Source organism: Macrobrachium rosenbergii, chromosome 42 (assembly GCF_040412425.1).
Source record: "Macrobrachium rosenbergii isolate ZJJX-2024 chromosome 42, ASM4041242v1, whole genome shotgun sequence".
Taxonomy (NCBI): Eukaryota; Metazoa; Arthropoda; class Malacostraca; order Decapoda; family Palaemonidae; genus Macrobrachium; species Macrobrachium rosenbergii.
Window position 1 is genome coordinate 43,796,322 of NC_089782.1, and position 27,041 is coordinate 43,823,362.

The window sequence follows — 27,041 nt, forward strand, 5'->3', positions numbered from 1 at the left end:
TGACCCGACAACAAAAGTAGGAGATGAAGAATTTTCGAAGGAATCGGGGAATAGCGAGAAAAATGGATACGCAGAGGCGATGAGAGAAATAGCGAAGCTGAGAGAGGAATTAGAACAACTTCGGAGGCAGGTGAACGACCAGAAAACTAGGAAATTAAGGAAGAAGCCACGCCGAGGAGGGAAAACCCTGCATCCTCGAAGATTCTGGGCAGAACTCGCGACCGATTTGGACTCCCCTGAGCGGGATCTCTATGGATTGGTGACGCAAGACAGCGAAATTGACCACCGAGAAGGCTACGAAAGTGATTTGCCATGCACAGACGGTGAGAACGAAACGCCTGAGGAGACCGAATATGAGCGCATAAGGAAGGGGAATAAAATGCAGCTTTGGAAGAGGTGGAAAATCAACAGAAAGTTGAAACGTGAGGACGAGCTAGGTGGGTTACCTGAAGAATTAGAGGAGATGCTCTTGGAGGAAACAGGGGAGGCATCTGCTGGAGAGTTAGAGGAGCTTCGCGAGGAAATAGAGGCGATACTCAAGGAGGAAATAGAGAAGGCAGCTGAGGAAGAAACAGATGACTTACTTGAGGTCATAAAGGAGATAATCGACGATATAGAGACGTCTGAAGATGAGTTGGAGGACATACTTCAGGTTATTGAGATGCTCAAGGATAGAGAGTTGCCATCTGAGGAGACCGATGAATTACTTGAGGATGCAAAGGAGATACTCAGTGAGGAAACAGAAATGTCTACAGAGGATATAATAGAAATACTTGAGGATATAGAGGAGATCCTCATGGAGGAGATGAGGCAGATAGTTGAGGAGAGGGAGGCCGACAAGAGGACCGAAAGAGAGCTGAGGAAACAGAAATTAAAGTCTAGAAAGCAGGAAGAGCAGAGGCAGGCTCAAAGACAGAATGAAAGACGGAAGAGAAGACAAACATCAAAGGAGATGAAGAACAGGAAGTAAGACAGAGAAAGAAGAAGAAAATTCACAAGGCTATGGAAAGGAGAACACTGGAAGATGGACCTGGGACGCCGAAAAAAGAAAGAGTGAGAGAGACAGACAGAGATGCTCAACGGAAAGAAGAAGAGTGGGATCAGGTTTCCGGGTGTGTGAGTGTTTTGTGTATATGTATATGTGAGTGAGTGATGTGTGAGCGCGCTCACTTTTGAGTGTGAATGCATGTGTGTATGTGGGTGTATAAATGTGGGGATAGTAGGGTGGGGAATAGGTAGGTAGGTGGGTGGGTGGGTGGGTGGGAAGGGAGATAGACAGGTAGGTAGGTAGGTGGGTGGGTGGGTGGATGCATTCTTTTTGTGTGTATAGACTCTTACTCTTCATTTCTTACTAATTCTCTCTCTCTCTCTCTCTATTTTTCCTCATCCGTGTTTAAAATCCATATTTTTTCTCTTTCTTTGCAGATGCAGTTAAACGCCTTAAGGACCTGGGAGTGCAAAAGAGAAGCCCAGAGCAGTGGAAGAAGCTAGCAGATGGACAGCAGTTGGGGGGCCATAGTCGATTCACTGGCCCTGGAATATGGTGAAGATGGAAACTGGAAAAACAGAAGAGAAGCCCGGAGCTGTGGCAGAAGACAGCGTATGGACAGCGGCTGGGGGGACGTTGTCGATTCACTGGCTCTGGAAGATGGAGAAGATGGAAACTGGAAGGACAGAAGAGAAGCCTGGAGCTGTGGCAGAAGCCAGCGGATGGACAGCGGCTGGGGGACGTTGTCGATTCACTGGCTCTGGAGGTTGGAAACTGGAAGGAGATGGAAACTGGAAGGACAGAAGAGAAGATGGAAAGAACAGAAGAGAAGCCAGAGCGGATGAAGCGGCTGGGGACGTTGAGCAGAAGATGGAAACTGCAGCTGTGGGAAGCCAGCGGATGGACAGCGGCTGGGGGACGTTGTCGATTCACTGGCCCTGGAAGATGGAGAAGATGGAAACTGGAAGGACAGAAAAGAAGCCCGGAGCTGTGGCAGAAGCCAGCGGATGGACAGCGGCTGGGGGGACGTTGTCGATTCACTGGCCCTGGAAGATGGAGAGGATGGAAACTGGAAGGACAGAAGAGAAACCCGTAGCTGTGGCAGAAGCCAGCGGATGGACAGCGGCTGGGGACGTTGTCGATTCACTGGCCCTGGAAGATGGAGAAGATGGAAACTGGAAAGACAGAAGAGAAGCCTGAGCTGTGGCAAGAAGCCAGCGGATGGACAGCGGCTGGGGGACGTTGTCGATTGGAAACACTGGCTCTGGAGGTTGGAGAAGATGGAAACTGGAAGGACAGAAGAGAAGCCTGGAGCTGTGGCAGAAGCCAGCGGATGGACAGCGGCTGGGGGGACGTTGTCGATTCACTGGCCCTGCAAGATGGAGAAGATGGAAACTGGAAGGACAGAAGAGAAGCCCGGAGCTGTGGCAAGCGGCTGGGGACGTTGTCGATTCACTGGCCCTGGAAGATGGAAGATGGAAACTGGAAACAGTGGAAACTGAAGGACTGTGGAGAAGATGGAAACTGGAAGGACAGAAGAGAAGCCGGAGCGGATGGATGGACAGCGGCTGGGGGGGACGTTGTCGATTCACTGGCCCTGGAAGATGGAGAAAGATGGAAACTGGAAGGACAGAAGAGAACCCGTGAGCTGTGGCAGAAGCCAGCGGATGGACAGCGGCTGGGGGACGTTGTCGATTCACTGGCCCTGGATGGAAGATGGAAACTGGAAGGACAGAAGAGAAGCCCGAAGCCCCAGCGGATAGCTGTGGGGGACGTTGTCGATTCACTGGCCCTGGAACATGGAGAAGATGGAAACTGAAGGACAGAAGAGAAGCCCGGATGGACAGCGGCTGGGGGGACGTTGTCGATTCACTGGCCCTGGAAGATGGAGAAGATGGAAACTGGAAGGACAGAAGAGAAGCCTGGAGCTGTGGCAGAAGCCAGCGGATGGACAGCGGCTGGGGGGACGTTGTCGATTCACTGGCCCTGCAAGATGGAGAAGATGGAAACTGGAAGGACAGAAGAGAAGCCCGGAGTTGTGGCAGAAGCCAGCGGATGGACAGCGGCTGGGGGACGTTGTCGATTCACTGGCCCTGCAACATGGAGAAGATGGAAACTGGAAGGACAGAAGAGAAGCCCGGAGTTGTGGCAGGCGCCAGCGGATATACAGCGGCTGGGGGACGTTGTTGATTCACTGGCCCTGGAAGGACAGAAGAGGAGCAGCGGCTGGGGGGGGACGTTGTCGATTCACTGGCCCTGCAAGATGGAGAAGATGGAAACTGGAAGGACAGAAGAGAAGCCCTGAGCCCAGTGGATGGACAGCTGTGGCATTCACTGGGCCCTGGAAGATGGAGAAGATGGAAACTGGAAGGACAGAAGGAGGGACCAGTGGCTGGGGACGTTGTCGAAAAACAGAAGAGAAGCACTGGCCCTGCAAGATGGAGAAGATGGAAACTGGAAGGACAGAAGAAAGCCCAGAGCTGTGGCAGAAGCCAGTGGATGGACAGCGGCTGGGGGACGTTGTCGATTCACTGGCCCTGCAAGATGGAGAAGATGGAAACTGGAAGGACAGAAGAGAAGCCCAAAGCTGTGTTGGGGACGTTGTCGATGGCCCTGCAAGATGGAGAAGATGGAAACTGGAAAACAGAAGAGAAGCCGGAGTGGACCAGCGGATGGACAGCGGCTGGGGACGTTGTCGATTCACTGGCCCTGCAAGATGGAGAAGATGGAAACTGGAAGGACAGAAGAGAAGCCCGGAGCTGTGGCAGAAGCCAGCGGATGGACAGCGGCTGGGAGGATGATGTCGATTCACTGGCAATAGAAGATGGAAAAGATGGAAACTGGAAAAACAGAAGAGAAGCCCAAAGCTGTGGCAGAAGCCAGCGGATGGACAGCGGCTGGGGGGACGTTGTCGATTCACTGGCAATGGAAGATTGAGAAGATGGAAACTGGAAGGACAGAAGAAAAGCCTGGAGTTGTGGCAGGAGCCAGTGGATGGACAGCGGCTGGGGGGACGTTGTCGATTCACTGGCCCTGCAAGATGGAGAAGATGGAAACTGGAAGGACAGAAGAGAAGCTCAGAGCTGTGGCAGAAGCCAGTGGATGGACAGCGGCTGGGGGGACGTTGTCGATTCACTGGCCCTGGAAGATGGAGAAGATGGAAACTGGAAGGACAGAAGAGAAGCCCAGAGCTGTGGCAGAAGCCAGTGGATGGACAGCGGCTGGGGGGACGTTGTCGATTCACTGGCCCTGGAAGATGGAGAAGATGGAAACTCGAAGGACAGAAGAGAAGCTCAGAGCTGTGGCAGAAGCCAGTGGATGGACAGCGACTGGGGGGACGTTGTCGATTCACTGGCCCTGGAAGATGGAGAAGATGGAAACTCGAAGGACAGAAGAGAAGCTCAGAGCTGTGGCAGAAGCCAGTGGATGGACAGCGGCTGGGGGGACGTTGTCGATTCACTGGCTCTGGAAGATGGAGAAGATGGAAACTGGAAAAACAGAAGAGAAGCCCAAAGCTGTGGCAGAAGCCAGCGGATGGACAGCGGCTGGGGACGTTGTCGATTCACTGGCCCTGCAAGATGGAGAAGATGGAAACTGGAAAAACAGAAGAAGGACAGAAGCCAGATGGACAGCTCGTTGTCGAGGCTGTGGATGAAACTGGAAGGAAGCCTGTGGCGTGGATGGACAGCGGCTGGGGGACGTTGTCGATTCACTGGCCCTGCAAGATGGAGAAGATGGAAAAAGTGGAAAAACAGAAGAGAAGCCCAGCTGTGGCAGAAGCAGCGGATGGACAGCGGCTGGGGACGTTGTGAGATTCACTGGCCCTGGATGGAGATGGAAACTGGAAAAACAGAAGAAGCCAGTGGCCAGGCTGGGGGACGTTGTGGCAGAGCCAGAAGAAGCGGATGGACAGCGGCTGGGGGGACGTTGTCGATTCACTGGCCCTGCAAGATGGAGAAGATGGAAACTGGAAGGACAGAAGAAAGCTCAGAGCTGTGGCAGAAGCCAGCGGATGGACAGCGGCTGGGGGCGTTGTTGATTCACTGGCCCTGCAAGATGGAGAAGATGGAAACGGATGGAAAAACAGAAGAGAAGCTGGAAAAACAGAAGAGCTGTGTGGCAGAAGCCAGCGGATGGACAGCGGCTGGGGGACGTTGTCGATTCACTGGCAATGGAAGATGGAAACTGGAAAAGATGGAAACAGACAGAAGAGAAGCCCAGAGTTGTGGCAGGAGCCAGTGGATGGACAGCGGCTGGGGGACGTTGTCGATTCACTGGCCCTGCAAGATGGAGAAGATGGAAACTGGAAGGACAGAAGAGAAGCCGGTGCTGAAGCCAGCAGAAGCCAGCGGATGGACAACGGCTGGGGACGTTGTCGATTCACTGGCCCTGCAAGATGGAAACTGATGGAAACTGGAAAACAGAAGAAGCCTGGAGCTGTGGCAGAAACAGCGGATGGACAGCGGCTGGGGGGATGTTGTCGATTCACTGGCCCTGCAAGATGGAGAAGATGGAAACTGGAAGGACAGAAGAGAAGCCCAGAGTTGTGGCAGGAGCCAGCGGATGGACAGCGGCTGGGGGACGTTGTTGATTCACTGGCCCTGGAAGATGGAGAAGATGGAAACTGGAAGGACAGAAGATGAAGCCCAGGAGTGTGGCAGAAGCCAGCAGATGGACAGCGGCTGATGGAGAAGGGGGAAGGACATTGTGGCAGAAGTCGATTCACTGGCCCAAAATGGAGAAAATGGAAACTGGAAAAACAGAAGAGAACCCCTGAGCTGTGGCAGAAGCCAGCGGATGGACAGTGGCTGGGGACGTTGTCGATTCACTGGCCCTGGAGAAGATGGAAACTGGAAGGACAGAAGAGAGAAGAGCTGGAAACTGGAAGGACAGAAGGCCCTGAAGATGGAGAAGATGAAACTGGAAGGACAGAAGAAGCCCAGAGCTGTGGCAGGCCACGGATGGACAGCGGCTGGGGGGGATGTTATCGATTCACTGGCCCTGGAAGATGGAGAAGATGGAAACTGGAAAAACAGAAGAGAAGTCCAAAGCTGTGGCAGAAGCCAGCGATGGACAGCGGCTGGGAGGACGTTGTCGATTCACTGGAAATGGAAGATGGAAAAGATGGAAACTGGAAAAACAGAAGAGAAGCCCAAAGCTGTGGCAGAAGCCAGTGGATGGACAGCGGCTGGGGGGACGTTGTCGATTCACTGGCCCTGCAAGATGGAGAAGATGGAAACTGGAAGGACAGAAGAGAAGCCCGGAGCTGTGGCAGAAGCCAGCAGATGGACAGCTGGCTGGGGGCGTTGCTGGGACGTTGGAAAATGGAAACTGGAAGGACAGAAGAGCCTGCGAGCTGTGGCAGAAATAGCGGATGGACAGCGGCTGGGGGCGTTGTCGATTCACTGGCCCTGCAAGATGGAGAAGATGGAAACTGGAAAAACAGAAGAGAAGCCTGGAGCTGTGGCAGAAGCCAGCGGATGGACAGCGGCTGGGGGGATGTTGTCGATTCACTGGCCCTGCAAGATGGAGAAGATGGAAACTGGAAGGACAGAAGAGAAGCCCGAGAGTTGTGGCAGGGAGGCTGGGGACGTTGTTGATTCACTGCGGATGGAAACTGGAAGGACAAGAGAAGCCCAGAGCTGGGGAGGACGTTGTCGATTCACTGGCCCTGGAAGATGGAAAAGATGGAAACTGGAAGGACAGAAGAGAAGCCCTGGAAGAGTGTGGCAGAAGCCAGTGGATGGACAGCGGCTGGGGGGGTTGTCGATTCACTGGCTCTGGAAGATGGAAAATGGAAACTGGAAAAAGAAGAGAACCCTGAGCTGTGGCAGAAAGCCAGCGGATGGACAGTGGATGGACTGGGGGACGTTGTCGATTCACTGGCCTGCAAGATGGAGAAGATGGAAACTGGAAGGACAGAAGAGGATGCCCAGAGTTGTGGCAGGAGCCCTGGAAGCGGATGGACAGTGGCTGGGATTCACTGGCCCTGGAAGATGGACGTTATCGATTCACTGGCCCTGGAAGATGGAGAAGATGGAAACTGGAAAAACAGAAGAGAAGACCAAAGCTGTGGCAGAAGCCAGCGGATGGACAGCGGCTGGGAGGACGTTGTCGATTCACTGGCAATGGAAGATGGAAAAGATGGAAACTGGAAAAACAGAAGAGAAGCCCAAAGCTGTGGCAGAAGCCAGCGGATGGACAGCGGCTGGGAGGACGTTGTCGATTCACTGGCCCTGGAAGATGGAGAAGATGGAAACTGGAAGGACAGAAGAGAAGCTGGAAGGACAGGAGAATTGTGGCAGAAGCCAGCGGATGGACAACGGCTGGGGGGACGTTGTTGATTAACTGGCCTGGAAGATGTAGAAGATGGAAACTGGAAAACAGAAGAGAAGCTCAGAGCTGTGGCAGAAGCCAGTGGATGGACAGCGGCTGGGGACGTTGTCGATTCACTGGCCCTGGAAGATGGAAGATGGAAACTGGAAAACAGAAGAGAAGCCTGGAGCTGGCAGAAGCCAGTGGATGGACAGCGGCTGGGGGGACGTTGTCCCGATTCACTGGCCCTGCAACATGGAAAGATGGAAACTGGAAGGACAGAAGAGAAGCCGGAGTTGTGGCAGGAGCCAGCGGATGGACAGCGGCTGGGGGACGTTGTCAAGATGGAGAGATGGAAACTGGAAGGACAGGCCCTGCAAGATGTAGAAGATGGAAACTGAAAGGACAGAAGAGAAGCTCAGAGCTGTGGCAGAAGCCAGTGGATGGACAGCGGCTGGGGGGACGTTGTCGATTCACTGGCCCTGGAAGATGGAAGAAGATGGAAAGTGGAAAAACAGAAGAGAAGCCCAAAGCTGTGGCAGAAGCCAGCGGATGGACAGCGGCTGGGGGGACGTTGTCGATTCACTGGCCCTGGAAGATGGAAACTGGAAAGACAGAAGAGGAGCCCGGAGCTGTGGCAGAAGCCAGCGGATGGACAGCGGCTGGGGGGACGTTGTCGATTCACTGGCCCTGGAAGATGGAAACTGGAAAGACAGAAGAGAAGCCCGGAGTTGTGGCAGGAGCCAGCGGATGGACAGCGGCTGGGGGGACGTTGTCGATTCACTGGCCCTACAAGATGTAGAAGATGGAAACTGGAAGGACAGAAGAGAAGCTCAGAGCTGTGGCAGAAGCCAGCGGATGGACAGCGGCTGGGGGGACGTTGTTGATTCACTGGCCCTGCAAGATGGAGAAAATGGAAACTGGAAAAACAGAAGAGGAGCCCTTAGCTGTGGCAGAAGCCAGCGGATGGACAGCGGCTGGGGGGACGTTGTCGATTCACTGGCCCTGGAAGATGGAAACTGGAAAGACAGAAGAGAACCCCGGAGTTGTGGCAGAAGCCAGCGGATGGACAGCGGCTGGGGGGACGTTGTCGATTCACTGGCCCTGGAAGATGGAGAATATGGAAACTGGAAAAACAGAAGAGAAGCCCGGAGCTGTGGCAGAAGCCAGTGGATGGACAGCGGCTGGGGGGGACGTTGTCGATTCACTGGCCCCGCAAGATGGAGAAGATGGAAACTGGAAGGACAGAAGAGGAGCCCAGAGCTGTGGCAGAAGCCAGCGGATGGACAGCGGCTGGGGGACGTTGTCGATTTACTGGCCTTGGAAGATGGAGAAGATGGAAACTGGAAGGACAGAAGAGAAGCCCAGAGCTGTGGCAGAAGCCAGCGGATGGACAGCGGCTGGGGGACGTTGTCGATTCACTGGCCCCGGAAGATGGAGAAGATGGAAACTGGAATGACAGAAGAGAAGCCGGGAGCTGTGGCAGAAGCCAGCGGATGGACAGCGGCTGGGGGGACATTGTTGATTTACTGGCCTTGGAAGATGGAGAAGATGGAAACTGGAAGGACAGAAGAGAAGCCCGGAGCTGTGGCAGAAGCCAGCGGATGGACAGTGGCTGGGGGGACGTTGTCGATTTACTGGCCTTGGAAGATGGAGAAGATGGAAACTGGAAGGACAGAAGAGCAGCGCGGAGCTGTGGCAGAAGCCAGCGGATGGACAGCGGCTGGGAGGACGTTGTCGATTCACTGGCCCTGGAAGATGGAAACTGGAAAGACAGAAGAGGAGCCCAAAGCTGTGGCAGAAGCCAGCGGATGGACAGAAGTTATGGAAACTGGCCTGGAAAATGGAAACTGGAAACGTTGAAGAGAAAGCCTGGAACTGTGGCAGAAGCCAGTGGATGGACAGCGACTGGGGGACGTTGTTGATTCACTGGCCTTGGAAGATGGAAACTGGAAACTGGAAGGACAGAAGAGCAGCCCGGAGCTGTGGCAGAAGCCAGCGGATGGACAGCGGCTGGGGGGACGTTGTCGATTTACTGGCCCTGGAAGATGGAGAGGGTGGAAACTGGAAAAACAGAAGAGAAGCCCGGACCTGTGGCAGAAGCCAGCAGATGGACAACGGCTGGGGGGACGTTGTCGATTCACTGGCCCTGGAAGATGGAAACTGGAAAGACAGAAGAGAAGCCTGGAACTGTGGCAGAAGCCAGTGGATGGACAGCGACTGGGGGGACGTTGTTGATTCACTGGCCCTGGAAGATGGAAACTGGAAGGACAGAAGAGCAGCCCGGAGCTGTGGCAGAAGCCAGCGGATGGACAGCGGCTGGGGGGACGTTGTCGATTTACTGGCCCTGGAAGATGGAAACTGGAAAGACAGAAGAGAAGCCTGGAACTGTGGCAGAAGCCAGTGGATGGACAGCGACTGGGGGGACGTTGTTGATTCACTGGCCCTGGAAGATGGAAACTGGAAAGACAGAAAGAGAAGCCTGGAACTGTGGCAGAAGCCAGTGGATAGACAGCGACTGGGGGGACGTTGTTGATTCACTGGTCCTGGAAGATGGAAACTGGAAGGACAGAAGAACAGCCGGAGCTGTGGCAGGAAGCCAGCAGATGGACAGCAGCTGGGGGGACGTTGCCGATTTTACTGGCCCTGGAAGATGGAGAACTGGAAACTGGAAGGACAGAAGAGAAGCCCGGACCTGTGGCAGAAGCCAGCAGATGGACAGCGGCTGGGGACGTTGTCGATTCACTGGCCCTGGAAGATGGAGGAAGGACAGAAGAGCAGCCGGGCTGGCAGAAGCCAGCAGATGGACAGCGGCTGGGGGGACGTTGTAGATTCACTGGCTCTGGAAGATGGAAACTGGAAAGACAGAAGAGCAGCCTGGAACTGTGGCAGAAGCCAGCAGATGGACAGCCTGGGGGCGTTGTAGATTCACTGTCTGGAAGATGGAAACTGGAAAGACAGAAGAGAAGCCTGGAACTGTGGCAGAAGTCAGCGGATGGTCAGCGGCTGGGGGGACGTTGTCGATTCACTGGCTCTGGAAGATGGAGAAGATGGAAACTGGAAGGGCAGAAGAGAAGCCTGGAGCTGTGGCAGAGGACAGCGGATGGACAGCGGCTGGGGGACGTTGTCGATTCACTGGCCCTGAAGATGGAAACTGGAAAACACAGAAGAGAAGCCGGAGCTGTGGCAGAAGCCAGTGGATGGACAGCGGCTGGGGGAACGTTGTCGATTCACTGGCCCTGGAAGATGGAAACTGGAAAGACAGAAGAGGAGCCCGGAGCTGTGGCAGAAGCCAGCGGATGGACTGCGGCTGGGGGTCGTTGTCGATTCACTGGCTCTGGAAGATGGAGAAGATGGAAACTAGAAGGTCAGTAAAGAAGCCCAGAGCTGTGGCAGAAGCCAGCGGATGGACAGCGGCTGGGGGGACGTTGTTGATTCACTGGCCCTGGAAGATGGAGAAGATGGGAACTGGAAGGACAGAAGAGGAGCCCGGAGCTGTGGCAGAAACCAGCGGATGGACAGCGGCTGGGGGGACATTGTCGATTCACTGGCCCTGCAAGATGGAGAAGATGGAAACTGGAAGGACAGAAGAGAAGCCTGGAACTGTGGCAGAAGCCAGCGGATGGACAACGGCTGGGGGAGACGTTGTCGATTGCTGTGGCAGAAGCCAGCGGATGGACGGAGGCTGGGGAGACGTTGTCGATTCACTGGCCCTGTAAGATGGAAACTGGAAAGACAGAAGAGGACCCCAAAGCTGTGGCAAAAGCCAGCGGATGGACAGCGGCTGTGGGGTTGTTGTCGATTCACTGGCCCAGGAAGATGGAAACTGGAAAGACAGAAGAGGAGCTAAGAGCTTGTGACAGAAGCCAGCGGATGGATAGCGGCTGGGGGGACGTTGTCGATTCACTGGCCCTGGAAGATGTAAACTATAAAGATGGAAGAGGAGCCCGGAGCTGTGGCAGAAGCCAGCGGGAGGACAGCGGCTTGGGGAACGTTGTCGATTCACTGGCCCTGGAAGATGGAAACTGGAAAGACAGATGAGGAGCCCAGAGTTGTGGCAGGAGCCAGCGGATGGACAGCGGCTGGTGGGACGTTGTCAATTCACTGTCCCCAGAAGATGGAAACTGGAAAGACAGAAGAGAAGCCTGGAGCTGTGACAGAAGCCAGCGGATGGACAGCGGCTGGGGGGACGTTGTCGATTCACTGGCCCTGGAAGATGGAAACTGGAAAGACAGAAGAGAGCCTGGAGCTCTGGCAGAAGCCAGCGGATGGACAGCGGCTGAGTTGTCGATTCACTGGCCCTGGAAGATGGAAACTGGAAAGACAGAAGAGAGCCGGGGGAAGCGCGGATGGACAGTGGCTGGGGGGACGTTGTTGATTCACTGGCACTGGAAGATGGAAGATGGAAACTGGAAAGACTGAAGAGGAGCCGGAGCTGTGGCAGAAGCCAGTGGATGGACAGCAGCTGGGGACGTCATCCATTCACTGGCCCTGGAAGATGGAAACTGGAAAGACAGAAGAGGAGCCCGAGCTGTGGAAGAAGCCAGCGGATGGACAGTGGCTGGGGACGTTGTCGATTCACTGGCCCTGGGAGATGGAAAAACAGGAAAGACAGAAAAGAAGCCTGGTGCTATGGCAGAAGCCACGGATGGACAGCGGCTGGGGGCGTCATCCATTTACTGGCCCTGGAAGATGGAAACTGGAAAGACAGAAGAGAAGCCGGAGCTGTGGAAGAAGCCAGCGGATGGACAGCGGCTGGGGGGACGTTGTCGATTCACTGGCCCTGGGAGGTGAAGATGATGGAAACAGGAAAGACAGAAAAGAAGCCTGGTGCTATGGCAGAAGCCAGCGGATGGACAGCGGCTGGGGGGACGTCATCCATTTACTGGCCCTGGAAGATGGAAACTGGAAAGACAGAAGAGAAGCCCTGAGCTGTGGAAGAAGCCAGCGGATGGACAGTGGCTGGGGGGACGTTGTCGATTCACTGGCTCTGGGAGATGAAGAAGATGGAAACAGGAAAGACAGAAAAGAAGCCTGGTGCTATGGCAGAAGCCAGCGGATGGACAGTGGCTGGGGGGACGTCATCCATTTACTGGCCCTGGAAGATGGAAACTGGAAAGACAGAAGAGAAGCCCTGAGCTGTGGAAGAAGCCAGCGGATGGACAGTGGTTGGGGGGCCGTCGTCGATTCATTGGCCCTGGAAGATGGAGAAGATGGAAACTGGAAAGACAGAAGAGAAGCTTGGAGCTGTGGCAGAAGCCAGTGGATGGACAGCGGCTGGGGGAACGTAGTTGATTCACTGGCCCTGGAAGATGGAAACTGGAAAGATAGAAGAGAAGCCCAGAGCTGTGGCAGAAGCCAGCGGATGGACAGTAGCTAAGGGGACTTTGTCGATTCACTGCCTCTGGAATATGGAGAAGATGGAAACTGGAAAGACAGAAGAGAAGCTCGGAGGTGTGGCAAAAGCCAGTGGATGGACAGTGGCGGGGGCGCCGTTGTTGATTCATTGGCCCTGGAAGATGGAAACTGGAAAGACAGAAGAGAAGCCCGGAGCTGTGGCAGCAGCCAGCAGATGGATAGCGGTTGGGGGTCGTCGTCGATTCACTGCCCCTGGAAAATGGAGAAGATGGAAACTGGAAAGACAGAAGAGAAGCCCGGAGCTGTGGCAGAAGCCAGCAGATGGGCAGCGGCTGGGGGGCCGTTGTCAATTCTCTGGCCCTGGAAGATGGAAACTGGATAGACAGAAGACAAGCCCGGAGCTGTGGCAGAAGCCAGCGGGTGGACAGTGGTTGGGTGGCTGTTGTCGATTCACTGGCCCTGGAAGATGGAGATGATGGAAACTGAAATACAGAAGAGAAGCCCGGAGCTGTGACAGAAGCCAGTGGATTGGCAGCTATTGGGGGCCGGCCGTTTATTCACTGGCCCTGGAAGATGGAAACTGGAGAGAGAGAAGAGAATCCCGGAGCTGTGGCAGTAGTCAGCGGATGGACAGCGGTTTGGGGGGCTGTCTGTCGATTCACTGGCCCTGGAAGATTGGAAACTGGAAAGACAGAAGAATTCACTGAAAGATGGAAACTGGAGAGAAAAAGAAAGCCTGGAGTGACAGATGCCAGTGAATGGACAGCGGTTTGGGGGTCGCCGTCGATTCACTGGCCCTGGAAGATGGAAACTGGTAAAACAAAAGAGAAGCCCGGAGCTGTGGCAGAAGCCAGTGGAAGGACAACGGTTGGGGGGCCATCGTCGATTTACTGGCTTGGAAGATGGAAACTGGAAAGACAGATGAGAAGCCCTGACCTGTGGCAGAAGCCAGCAGATGGACAGCGGTTGGGGGCCGCCGTCAGTTCACTGGCCCTGGAATATGGAAACTGGAAAGACAGAAGAGAAGCCCAGAGCTGTGGCAGAAGCCAGTGGATGGACAGCGGTTGGGGGGCTGCCATTGGTTTACTGGCTCTGGAATATAGAAACTGGAAAGATAGAAGAGAAGCCTGGAGCTGTGACAGAAGCCAGCGGATGGACAGCGGTTGGGGGGCCGCTGTCGATTCACTGGCCCTGGAAGATGGAAACTGGAAAAAGAGAAGAGAAGCCCGGAGCTGTGGCAGAAGCCAGCGGATGGACAGCAGCTGGAGGGCTGTCGTCGATTCACTGGCCCTGGAAGATGGAAACTGGAAAGACTGAAGAGAAGCCCAGACCTGTGGCAGAAACCAGCGGATGGACAGCGGTTGGGGGGGCCGTTGTCGATTCACTGGCCCTGGAATATGGAAACGGGAAAGACAGAAGAGAAATCTGCTGGAGCTGTGGCAGAAGCCAGTGGATGGACAGCGGTTGGGGGGCCGTCGTCGATTCACTGGCCTTGAAAGATGGAAATTGGAAAGACAGATGAGAAGCCTAGAGCTGAGGCAGAAGCCAGTGGATGGACAAGGGTTGGGGGACGCCATTGGTTCACTGGCCCTGTAATATGGAAACTGGAAAGACAGAAGAGAAGCCCGGAGCTATGGAAAAAGCCAGCTGATGGACAGCAGTTGGGGGGCCACTGTCGGTTTACTGGCTCTGGAATATAGAAACTGGAAAGTCAGAAGAGAAGCCCGGAGCTGAGGCAGAAGCCAGCAGATGGACAGCGGTTGGGGGACCGTCGTCGATTTACTGGCCCTGGAAGATGGAAACTGGAGAGACAGAAGAGAAGCCTGGAGTTGTGGCAGAAGCCAGAGGATGGACAGCGTTTGGGGGGCAGGCATCGATTCACTGGCCCTGGAAGATGGAAACTGGAAAGACAGATGAGAAGCCCGGAGCTGTGGCAGAAGCCAGTGGATGGACAGTGGTTTTGGGGCTGTCGTTGATTCACTGACCCTGGAAGATGGAAACTGGGAAGACAGAAGAGAAACCCAGAGCTGTGATTGAAGCCAGCGGATGGGCAGCTGTTGGGGGCCCCCCGTCGATTTACTGGCTCTGGAAGATGGAAATTGGAAACACAGAAGAGAAGCCTGGAGCTTTGGCAGAAGCCAGCAGATGGACAGTGGTTGGGGGGGCCATTGTCAGTTCACTGGCCCTAGAAGATGGAAATTGCAAAGACTGAAGAGAATCACGGAGCTGTGGCAGAAGGCAGCGGATTGACAGTGGTTGGGGGCCGCCGTCGGTTCACTGGCCCTGGAAGATAGAAACTGGAAACACAAAAGAGATGTTGGTGAGGCTGGCAGATGGACAGCGGTTGGGGTGCCGCTGGAAGTTCACTAGCCCTGGAAGATGGATGCTGGAGACAAAAAAGAGAAGCATGGAGCTGTGGCTGAGGCCGGCGGATGGACAGTGGTTGGGGGGCCGCTGGAAGTTCACTGGCTCTGGAAGATGGAAACTGGAAACACAGAAGAGTAGCCCGGAGCTGTGGCCGAGGCCAGCAGATGGACAACGGTTGGGGGCCGCTGGAAGTTCACTGGCCCTGAAAGATGGAAGCTGGAAACACAGAAGAGAAACACAGAGCTGTGGGTGAAGCCGGTGGATGGACAGCGGTTTGGGCGGCCACTGGGTGTTCACTGGCCATGGAAGGTGAAAACTGGAAACACAAAAGAGATGTGGCCGAAGGCGGTGGATGGACTGTGGTTGGGGGCCGCTGTCAGTTTACTGGCCCTGGAAGATGAAAGCTGGAAACACTAATGAGAAGCTCAGAGTTCTGGCAGAGGCCGGTGGATAGACAGTGGTTGGGGGGCCGATGTCAGTTCACTGCCCTGGAAGATGGAAGCTGGAAACACAAAAGAAAATCTCGTAGCTGTGGCAGAGGCTGGTGGATGGACAGCGGTTGGGGGGCCGCTGAAAGTTCACTGGCCCTGGAAGATGGAAACTGGACACACAGAAGAGTAGCCTGGAGCTGTGGCTGAGGCCGGCGGATGGACAGCAGTTGGGGGGCCATCGTCGGTTCACTGGCCCTGGAAGATGGAAACTGGAAAGACAGAAGAGAAGCTCAGAGCAGTGGCCGAGGCTGGCGGATGGACAGCGTTTGTAGGGCTGCTGGAAGTACACTGGCCCTGGAAGATGGAAACTGGAAACACAGAAGAGTAGCCCGGAGCAGTGACTGAGGACAGCAGATGGACAACAGTTGGGGGGCTGCTGGAAGTTCACTGGCCCTGGAAGATGGAAGCTGGAAACACAGAAGAGAAGCCCAGAGCTGTGGCTGAGGCCGGTGGATGGACAGCAGTTAGGGAGGCCACTGTAAGTTTACTGGCCCTGGAAGATGGAAGGTGGAAACACACAAGAGAAGCCCAGAACTGTGACCAAGGCTGGTGGATGGACAGCAGTTGGGGGGCTGCTGGAAGTTCACTGGCCACGGAAGATGAAAACTGGCAAACACAAAAGAGATGTGGCCCGAAGCCGGCAGATGGACTGCGGTTGGGGGCTGCTGTTAGTTTATGGGCCCTGGAAGATGAAATTGCTGGAAACACAAAAGAGAATCTCAGAGCTGTGGCAGAGGCTGGTGGATGGACAGTGGTTGGGGGGCCGCTGGAGGTTCACTGGCCATGGAAGATGGATACTGGAAACACAGAAGAGAAGTCTGGAACTGTGGCTGAGGCCAACGTATGGACAGCGGTTGGGGGCCCGTTGTCGGTTCACTGGCCCTGAAAGATGGAAACTGGAAACACAGAAGAGAATCTCGGAGCTGTGGCCGAGGCCGGCGGATGGACAGTGGTTGGGGGGCTGCTGTCAGTTCCCTGGCCCTTTAAGATGGAAGCTGGAAACACAAAAGAGAAGCTTGGAGCTGTGGCAGAGGCTGGGTTATGGACAGCGATTGAGGGGCCGCTGTCAGTTCACTGGCACTGGAAGATGGAAACTGGAAACACAAAAGAGAAGCTTGAAGCTGTGGCTGAGGCCGGTGGATGGACAGCAGTTGGGGGGCCGCTGATGTTCACTGGGCTTGGAAGATGGAATCTGAAAACACAAAAGAGAAGCCCAGAGCTGTGGCTGAGGCCGGCGGATGGACAATGGTTGGGGGTCCGCTGGAAGTTCAGTGGCCCTGAAAGATGGTAACTGGAAATCCAGAAGTGAAGCCCAGAGCTGTGGCCAAGCCTGTGGATGGACAGCGGTTGGGGGCTGCTGGAAGTTCACTGGCCCTGGAAGATGGAAACTGGAAACACAGAACCGAAGCCTAGAGCTGTGGTTGATGCTGGAGGATGGACAGCGGTTGGGGGCTGCTGTCAGTTCGCTGGGTCTGGAAGATGGAAACTGGAAACACAGAACCGAAGCCTAGAGCTGTGGCTGAGGCCGGCGGATGGACAGCAGTTGGGGGGCTGCTGCAAGTTCACCAGCTCTGGAAGAAGGAAGCTGGGAACACAAAAGAGAAGCCCAGAGCTGTGGCCGAGGCCAGCGAATGGACAATGGTTGGGGGGCCGCTGGAAGTTCACTGTCCCTGGAAGATGGAAACTGGAAACACAGAAGAAAACCCCGGAACTGTGGCCGAGGCCGGTGGATGGACAGCGGTTGGGCCGCCACTGTCAGTTCACTGGCAATGGAAGATGGAATCTGGAAACACAGAAGTGAAGGCCAGAGCTGTGGCTGAGGCCGGCAAATGGACAGTGGTTTGGGGGCCGCTGGAAGTTCACTGGCCCTGGAAGATGGAAACTGGACACGCAGAAGAGAAGCCCAGAGCTGTGGCTGAGGCCAGCGGATGGACAGTGGTTGGGGGGCCGTCGGAAGTTCACTGGCCCTGGAAGATGGAAACTGGAAACACAGAAGAGAAGCCCAGAGCTGTGGTTCAGGCCAGCAGATGGAAGCGGTTGGGGTGCTGCTGGAAGTTCACTGGCCCTGGAAGATTGACGCTGGAAACACAAAAGAGAAGCCCTGAGCTGTGGCTGAGGCCGGTGGATGGACTGCGGTTGGGGGGCTGCTGGAAGTTCAAGTGGCCCTGGTAGATGGAAACTGGAAACACAGAAGAGTAGCCTGGAACTGTGGCTGAGGCCGGTGGATGGACAGCAGTTGTGGGGCCGTCGTCGTTTCGCTGCCCTGGAAGATGGAAACTGGAAAGACAAAAGAGAAGCCCAGAGCTGTGGCCGAGGCCGGCGGATGGACAGTGTTTGGAGGGCTGCTGGAAGTTCACTGGCCCTGGAAGATGGAAACTGGAAACACAGAAGAGTAGCCCGGAGCAGTGGCCAAGGACAGTGGATGGACAACAGTTGGGGGGCCGCTGGAAGTTCACTGGCCCTGGAAGATGGAAGCTGTAAACACAGAGGAGAAACCCAGAGCTGCGGCTGAGGCCGGTGGATGGACAGCAGTTTGGGCGGCCACTGTAAGTTCACTAGCTCTGGAAGATTGAAGGTGGAAACACACAAGAGAAGCCCATAGCTGTGACCAAGGTTGGCGGATCGACAGTGGTTGGGGGGCTGCTGGAAGTTCACTGGGCACGGAAGATGAAAACTAGAAACACAAAAGAGATGTAGCTGAAGCCAGCGGATGGACTGCAGTTGGGAGCTGCTGTTAGTTTATTGGCCCTGGAAGATGAAAGCTGGAAACACAAAAGAGAATCTCGGAGCTGTGGCAGAGGCTGGTGGATGGACAGCGGTTGGGGGGCCACTGGAAGTTCACTGGCCATGGAAGATGGATACTGGAAACACAGAAGAGAAGCATGAAGCTGTGGCTGAGGCCGGCGTATGGACAGCGGTTGGGGGCCCGTCGTCGGTTCACTGGCCCTGGAAGATGGAAACTGGAAACACAGAAGAGAATCTCGGAGCTGTGGCTGAGGCCGGCAGATGGACAGTGGTTGGGGGACCGCTGGAAGTTCACTGTCCCTGGAAGATGGAAACTGGAAACACAAAAGAGAACCCCTGAGCTGTGGCTGAGGCCAGCGGATGGACAGCGGTTGGCGGGCCGCTGGAAGTTCACTGGCTCTGGAAGATGGAAACTGGAAACACAGAAGAGAAGCCCAGAGCTGTGGCTGAGGCCGGTGGATGGACTGCAGTTGGTGGGCCGCTGGAAGTTCACTGGCTCTGGAAGATGGAGGCTGGAAACACAAAAGAGAAACGCGGAGCTGTGGCTGATGTTGGCGAATAGACAGCAGTTAAGGGGCCATTGTCAGTTCACTTGCACTGGAAGATGCAAACTAGAAACAGAGAACAGAAGCCCAGAGCTGTGGCTGAGGCCGGTGGATGGACAGCAGTTGGGGGGCTGCTGGAAGGTCACTGGCCCTGGAAGATGGAAGCTGGAAACACAAAAGAGAAACCCAGAGCTGTGGCTGAGGCCGGTGGATGGACAGCGGTTTGGCGGCCACTGTCAGCTCACTGGCCCTGGAAGATGGAAACTAGAAACACAGAAGAGAAGCCCAGAGCTGTGGCCAAGGCTGGTGGATGGACAGCAGTTGGTGGACCACTGGAAGTTCACTGGCCCTGTAAGATGGAAACTGGAAACAGAAAAGAGAAGCCCAGAGCAGTGGCCGAGGCCGGCTGATGTACAGCTGTTGGGGTGCTGCTGGAAGTTCACTGGCCATGGAAGATGGAAACTGGAAACACAGAAGAGAAGCCCATAACTGTGGCCCAAGCCAGTGGATGGACAGTGGTTGGGGGGCCGCTTGAATTTCACTGGGCCTGGAGTATGGAAACTGGAAACACAGAAGAGAAGCCCAGAGCTGTGGCTGAGGCCGGCAGATGGACAGTGGTTGGGGGGCCGCTGGAAGTTCACTAACCCTGGAAGATGGAAGCTGGAAACACAAAAGAGAAGCGTGGAACTGTGGCCAAGGCTGTCAGATGGACAGTGGTTGGGTGGCCGCTGGAAGTTCACTGGCCCTGGAAGGTGGAAGCTGGAAACACAAAAGAGAAGCCCAGAGTTGTGGCTGAGGCCGGCGGATGAACGGCATTTGGGGGGCCGCTGAAAGTTCACTGGCCTTGGAAGATGGAATCTGGAAAGACAAAAGAGAAGCCTGGAGCTGTGGCTGGGGCTGTAGGATGGACAGCAGTTGGGGGGCCACTGGAAGTTCACTGGCCCTCGAGAATGTAAATTGGAAACACAAAAGAGAAGCCCGGAACTGTTGCAACAAGGTCTTGTTTGGACAGCTGTTGGGGGCCATGGAAGTTCACTGGCCATGGAAGATGGAAGCAAATCCTGCAACTGTGGCCAAGGCCATTGGACTGTTGGGGGCTGCTGGAAGTTCACTGGCCCTTGAAGATGGAAGGAAACACAAAAGAAAGCCCAGAACTGTGGCTGGCAGGCAGATGGACAACAATTGTGGGGCTGTTGGAAGTTTTCTGGCATTGAAGATGAAGGTCAAAAGGATAGTTTGTAACTCTGGCTTGGATGGAACACAAACACAAAAGAGAAGCCAGAACTGTGGCCTGGGCCTCAACTGTTGGCCGGCAATATGAAAGTTCACTGGTTGGAAGATGGAAGGAAAAGAGAATCATCTGGAACTGTGGCTGAGGCTGGCGGATGGACAACAGTTGGGGTGCCACTGGAAGTTCACTGGCCATGGAAGATGGAAGCTGGAAACACAAAAGAAAAACCTTGAGCTGTGGCTAAGGCTGGCGGATGGACAGCGGTTGGGGTGCCGCTGGAAGTTCACTGGCCCTCGAGAATGTAAATTGGAAACACAAAAGAGAAGCCCGGAACTGTTGCCGAGGTCGGCGGATGGACAGCTGCTGGGGGCCCGCTGGCAGTTCACTGGCCATGGAAGATGGAAGCTGGAAACACAAAAGAGAATCCTGGAACTGTTGCCAAGGCTGGCAGGTGGACGGCTGTTGTGTGGCCGCTGGAAGTTCACTGGCCCTTGAAGATGGAAGCTGGAAACACAACAGAGAAGCCCAGAACTGTGGCCAAGGTGGGCAGATGGACAGCGATTGAGGGGCAGCTGGAAGTTTTCTGGCATTGAAGATGGAAGTGCAAAAGGGAAGTTTGTAACTCTGGCTTAAGACGGCAGATGGACATCAATTGGGGGGCCGCTGGAACTTCACTGACCCTGGAAGATGGAAGCTGGAAACACAAAAGAGAAGCCCAGAACTGTGGCCGAGGCCGCCGATGGATAGCGGTTGGGTGGGTGCTGGAAGTTCATTAGCCGTGGAAGATGGAAGCAGGTAATGCAAAAGAGAAACCCAGAACTGTTGCTGAGGCCAGTGGATGGACAGCGGCTGGGGGCCCGCTAGAAGTTCGCTGGCCCTGGAAGATGGAAGGGCAAAAGAGAAGCCTGGAACTGAGGCTTAGGTCGTCAGAGGGACAGCGGTTGGCGGGCTGCTGGAAGTTCATTGCCCTTGGGAGATGGAAGTAGGGAACTCAAAAGAGAAGCCCGGAACTGTGGCCGAGGCTGGCAGATGGACAGCGGTTAGGGGGCCGCTGGAAGTTCACTGGCCCTAGAAGATGGAAGCTGGAAACATAAAAGAGAATCCTGGAACTGTGGCCGAGGCCGGTGGATGGACAGAGGTTTGGGGGCCACTGGAAGTTTACTGGCCCTGGAAGATGGAAGCTGGAAACACAAAAGAGAAGCCTGGAACTGTTGCTGAGGCTGGCGGATGGACAGAGGTTGATGGGCCACTGTAAGTTCACTGGTTCTGGAAGATGGAATCTGGAAACACAAAAGAGAAGCGTGGAATCTGTTGCCGAGGTCGGCGGATGGACGGCGGTTGGGGGGTCGCTGGAAGTTCTCTGGCCATGGAAGATGGAAGCACAAAAGAGAATCCCGGAAATTTGGTCGAGGCTGGCAGATGCACAGCAGTTGGGGGGCCGCTGTAAGTTCACTGGCCCTGGAAGATGGAAACTGGAAATGCAAAAGAGTAGTCTGGAACTGTGGCCGAGGCCGGTGGATGGACAGCTGTTGGGGGTTGCTGGAAGTTCACTGGTCCTGGAAGATGGAAGCTGGAAACACAAAAGAGAAGCGTGGAACTGTGGGTGAGGCCGGTCGATGGTAAGAGGTTTGGGGGCCACTGAAAGTTCACTGGCCCTGGAAGATGGAACCTGGAAACACAAAAGAGAAGCCTGGAACTCTGGCTGAGGCCGGCGGATGGATAGAGGTTGCAGGGCCACTGTAAGTTCACTGGTCCTGGAAGATGGAAGTTGGAAATACAAAAGAGAAGTGTGGAGCTGTGGGCGAGGCTGGTGGATGGACAGCAGTTGCTGTGTCGCTGGAAGTTCTCTGGCCCTGGAAGATGGAAGCGCAAAAGAGAAGCCTGGAACTCTGGTCAAGGCCGGCAGATGGACAGCTGTTTGGAGGACGCTGGAAGTTTTTTATCCCTGGAAGATGGAAGTACAAAAGAGAAGCCTGGAGCAGTGGCTGAGGCCAGCAGATGGACAGCAATTGGGGGGACACTGGAAGTTCGCTGGTCCTGGAAGATGGAAGCTGGAAACGCAAAAGAGAAGCACGGATCTGTGGCTGAGGCTGGTGGATGGACAGCGATTGGGGGGCCGCTGTCAGTTCACTGGCCCTGGAGGATGGAAGCAGGGAACACAAAAGAGAAACCTGGAACTGTGGCTGAGGCTGGCGGATGGACAACGGTTTGGGGGCCACTGGAAGTTCGCTGACCCTGGAAGATGGAAGCTGGAAACACAAAAGAGAAGCCTGGAATTGTGGCTGAGGCCGGCCGATGGACAGTGATTTGGCTGCCGCTGGAAGTGTACTGGCCCTGGGAGATGGAAGCAGGGAGTGCAAAATAGAAGCCCAGATTCGTGGCCGGGGCCATAGAATGGGGGTTTGCTGGTAGTTCACTGGCCCTGGATGATGGAAGCATGGCCCTTACCCTGCAAGTGAAAGGTCAAGGTCAAGAACAAAAGATCTCTCCTTCAGTTGTATCAGGGTCCTGAGTTGTGCAAAGGTCACGTAGCGTCATTGACCTGTAAAGTCAGCCAACTCGAATAATGATTGACTGATTGACTGATCTGATTCGTTCTTACAAACTGGCGTTACCTACCGTAATATTAACACGGAAATCACATTATTTGCTGATGAGATTTGTCCCACAGTAATCGAAAGTCTTGAAAAAAAAGGGGGGGGGGCGTTGAGTAGGCGCAAGCAGTCGTAGTTCTAATAAAAAATTTATGAAATATTGAGACAATTTGAGCCCAAGTTGAACAAGATAAAAATCGAAATAGATTAGAGCAAATATCTGCCAAGATAAAAGAAGAGATTACTACTTAAACTATTTTAAATGCAGGACAAATATTGCTAAAAAAAATATACATCCACCCAAGGAAAACCTTTCCTTCTATTTATTAGGAGCTAATAAAAACAATCATGTTGGTCTTGTCCTTCCGTTAGTCCTATGGCCACTACGCTTTTGCAACAGATTACGTTTCTTGCTAAACACAGATTAAAAGATGTCATTGTGATCATTGTCTGAATATAAAAAATTACGAAAACATGGCGAGCAGTACCTTAGAACTGATAAGTTTTGGCAGTTGGTATCTGCTCGTTCCTCGTTGGGAGAGTGGGTTCCGTTCTCAGCTAGCACTCTCCTGGCCGCGAGTTCGAATCTCCGACCGGTCAATGAAGAGTAAGAGGAATTTATTTCTGGTGACAGAAATTCATTTCTCGCTATAATCTGGTTCGGATTCCACAATAAGCTGTAGGTCCCGTTGCTAGGTAACCAATTGGCTCTTAGCCACGTAAAATAAGTCTAATCCTTCGGGCCAGCCCTCTCTAGGAGAGCTGTTAATCAGCTCAGTGGTCTGGTAAAACTAAGCTATATTTTTTTTTGCAGTAGTATAAATAACACAAGGGCTCACACACACACAGAACAAGAGAGAGAGAGAGAGAGAGAGAGAGAGAGAGAGAGAGAGAGAGAGAGAGATCTAAACGTGCATTCTGATTCCTAAGCTGCAACAAAAGGCATTATAAAAAGCTCTCCAACATTTTTGTTATTCAAGAGTTGAAAACCACACACACATCTATAATATTTAAGTTCTTTTCAGTAATGCTAACTCTATCCCAAACTGCTTAAGTTCTTGAGAATAGCTATCATCAATTTAAATCAAGTATTAGACTTCATTGATACAAAAACACATGGAACAATGAAAATTATTTTCAATAGCCAACAATAAAAACAATAATTCGCCCTTGAAATTGAAAACTGTGACAATTTTCAGCGAGTTACTAAACCACACACTGAGTCCATAATGAACTCAGTTAATCACATTTGCTGAATAATACTTTGAGAGAGAGAGAGAGAGAGAGAGAGAGAGAGAGAGAGAGAGAGAGAGAGAGAGAGAGAGAGAGAAGGATTTTATGACTCGTAAATTTTGGCTGTAAGTATAATTTTTCCTTAAAAATTTCCCTTATGTATTTGCAAAATTCAGTTTAGTTTTTCATGGATTACTGTGTGAAAATAATAAAATATGACAAAGGGATACTCACGCACTGTTCTTGATGTACACGTTATTCTTAAAGTGAGAGAAGGAATGCACATTTTAATGTATATTTGTGGTTGTCTGTAGCATAAGATTTTTAAGCAAATGATGCTGAAAGACAAAAAAGGTGAATATTTTACTCGCACTTGGCTGCAGAAACGTAGGTTTAAGGGCCTAGTCTGCTTTAACGGATCATAGACCTACTGTATACTAGACTATATACCACCATACTATGAAGGATGCTACATATGCAACATAGTTACTTTTTCCCTTTGTAAACTCTGTTGCATATCTTGAATAATTGCTTTACGTGTCCCTGGGAGTATATGCCCCAAGGAACGACTAGTGGCGCCGAAGCGAACTGTAGCCAGCAGCCTCTCGCAGTGATAGTGGCTGTCTCGTACAAGTGTGCTTTTTATTTCTAGAAGAGGAGAGACCGTATACAATAATTACATGTCGGTCTTGCTTGTCCATTCTCGGATAAATAAACCAGTCACCAGGGTAAAGTTTCAATTAATTAAATAAATAAGCGTGAGATCATTCATTTCTTTTCTCAACCATATATATATATATATATATATATATATATATATATATATATATATATATATATATATATATATATGTATATATTGCATCCCTCTCCTTTAATTTTCAAACTAATTTATCATAAGCCTCATTTCGCTTTCCTACGACCTTCAATAAACTCCTCCAAGAACTCATCTGCCGACGTAGCTGCCATGTTTCCCTTTCAGCGTCTAGTTAAAACTGAAGTAAATCTTCAGATCACGCCATAGACGTGGAGGCTTCCGGCCACCTGAACTGAAACGGAAGCCACGAACGGCAGGTTGCTAGCTGGTCGGGGAGGCCAACGGACTCCGCCCACTTTTGGTCGGAGAAGAACTCCATAAACAGTGAGGTTTGCTTCCGGTTCAGACGACCGGATCCGGCGATCGTAACGTATATAGGGTCTTTAAGAGAATAAATAATGGCAAGGGATCCACACTGGATTCAGGTCACGTTTTCCATCAAGAATAACCGCATATGACTCACCTTCGCTTTGGCGTACTGGTTATAACCGATGATTTTGGTGCTCTCCATCATGTTACGGCCAGGGCCGAAAGCGATGCAGTTTTTGACACGTCCGTCGCATGTGGAGGTCTCCATGTCACACGGGAGACCCGTGTCGATGCATTTGGGTCCCTTCGTGTTGGGACTAACGTCGCCGCAGTTGGATTGAGCAAATGCGGCCACGAAGCTTCCCTGTTTTGGATTATATATGTGTGTATATAATTATACATGTATATACAGTATAGTAGATATGTATAGTATACGAAAGTTAACTAAATTCCGGTTACAGTAATCTATCCTACTGTAAAATGATTATCTTAAACTCCACAAACGATGAATTCATTTGAATACCTTAGTGTTCTGACTATACAAGTATATATTATTTTCTCTCTCTCTCTCTCTCTCTCTCTCTCTCTCTCTCTCTCTCTATATATATATATATATATATATATATATATATATATATATATATATATATATATATATATATATATATATATATATAGAGAGAGAGAGAGAGAGAGAGAGAGAGAGAGAGAGAAATCCTTTGATTATAAAATCCGTAAATCAAAGACTAGACACCATTCTAAATTTATAAAAGGAGCTTTTTAACAAGAAAGAAGCAAATCAAACGAAGTCGTATCGAACGCTCCCGCTCCCAGAGGTCTCTGCCACCCCGTCACCCTCATTCTTCTTCTTACCTGTCCCGGTAGGGCTCCCGGGTTCATGTCTTTCTCGAATAGCTGAGAGGCGTAGCCTTTGTTGTCACCGGAGATGAGGGCGTTCGTGTTGTTCATTGACGTTGGGTGAACTGCAAACCAGTTAATCATTCCTGGGAGAGATAAGAGCTTCGTTGAAATGTTTATTTTGTAAACGGATGGGCCTCCATACGTGCATACGTATGTTTAGTTCTGTTTTGTTTGTTTATACGCAGTTATAGATGTAAATTAGTCTATTACTTTAGCAAGACATACAGTTATGTATATAGTTAGTTTGAATCGAATAAAATTTATGCTCATGAATATGTCAACGTATACATATATATATATATATATATATATATATATATATATATATATATATATATATATATATATATATATATATATATATATATTTATTTATACACAGCTAATGGATAAAAAGTTATGAACAACTATTTAACGTTATGAAGGTGGACTTGTCTTGCTCTATAGAGGTAAGCACTTGCTTAGGTCAGTAATTAAAGGATAAAAGGAATAGTACTGATAATTTTGCTGTTTCTTAACTAAGTTCCCCCCGGTTAAGGATAATAAGCAAGAAATATCCATAATACAGTTCGTGTGGCTTGTTTGTGCGTGTGTGTGTGTGTGTGTGTGTGCGTCACTTGGATGATAAACATGTGATGAATAGTTCCACCCTGTGGGATGAGGCTCTCATATTTATAATTCAGGATAAGCCGGTGCAGTATATTTATAGTCTGACAGAGAAATGATCGTCATCATTTGTTATTTATTTTCTCTTTGTTCCTCTCTCAGTGTCAGTCCCCAGCTGAGACTTATTACAGTCGACTGACCACCACCATATCCACAATTTACTGCTTAGGACAACTAGAAGCACAAAAGGTTTAGAGGAACTTGCAATATCTGTTGCGCTATATATATATATATATATATATATATATATATATATATATATATATATATATATATATATATATATATATATATATATATATATATATATATATATATATATAATTTCAGTGTGATATATCATATGTATCAGTAAACAGTTATTAATATTACTAACATCTTCAGGAAAAATAAATCATATTGGAATAATTTCAAATATGATTTATTTTTCCTGAAGATGTTATTAATATTAATAACTCGCT

The 27,041-nt window shown here is 52.0% G+C and overlaps 1 protein-coding gene across 1 annotated transcript in view; it reads right to left on the bottom strand.

The window, feature by feature from the left end:
* The window catches only part of CDase (neutral ceramidase), a 113,828-nt gene that overhangs the window by 9,906 nt on the left and 76,881 nt on the right, over positions 1–27,041 (bottom strand). Inside the window, exons 6-7 of the mRNA XM_067086320.1 lie at positions 25,867–25,997; positions 25,148–25,357 (exon numbers count right to left, since the gene is read on the bottom strand). Of these exons, the coding sequence (XP_066942421.1) occupies positions 25,148–25,357; positions 25,867–25,997 (341 nt within the window). The remainder of the gene's footprint in view (positions 1–25,147; positions 25,358–25,866; positions 25,998–27,041) is intronic.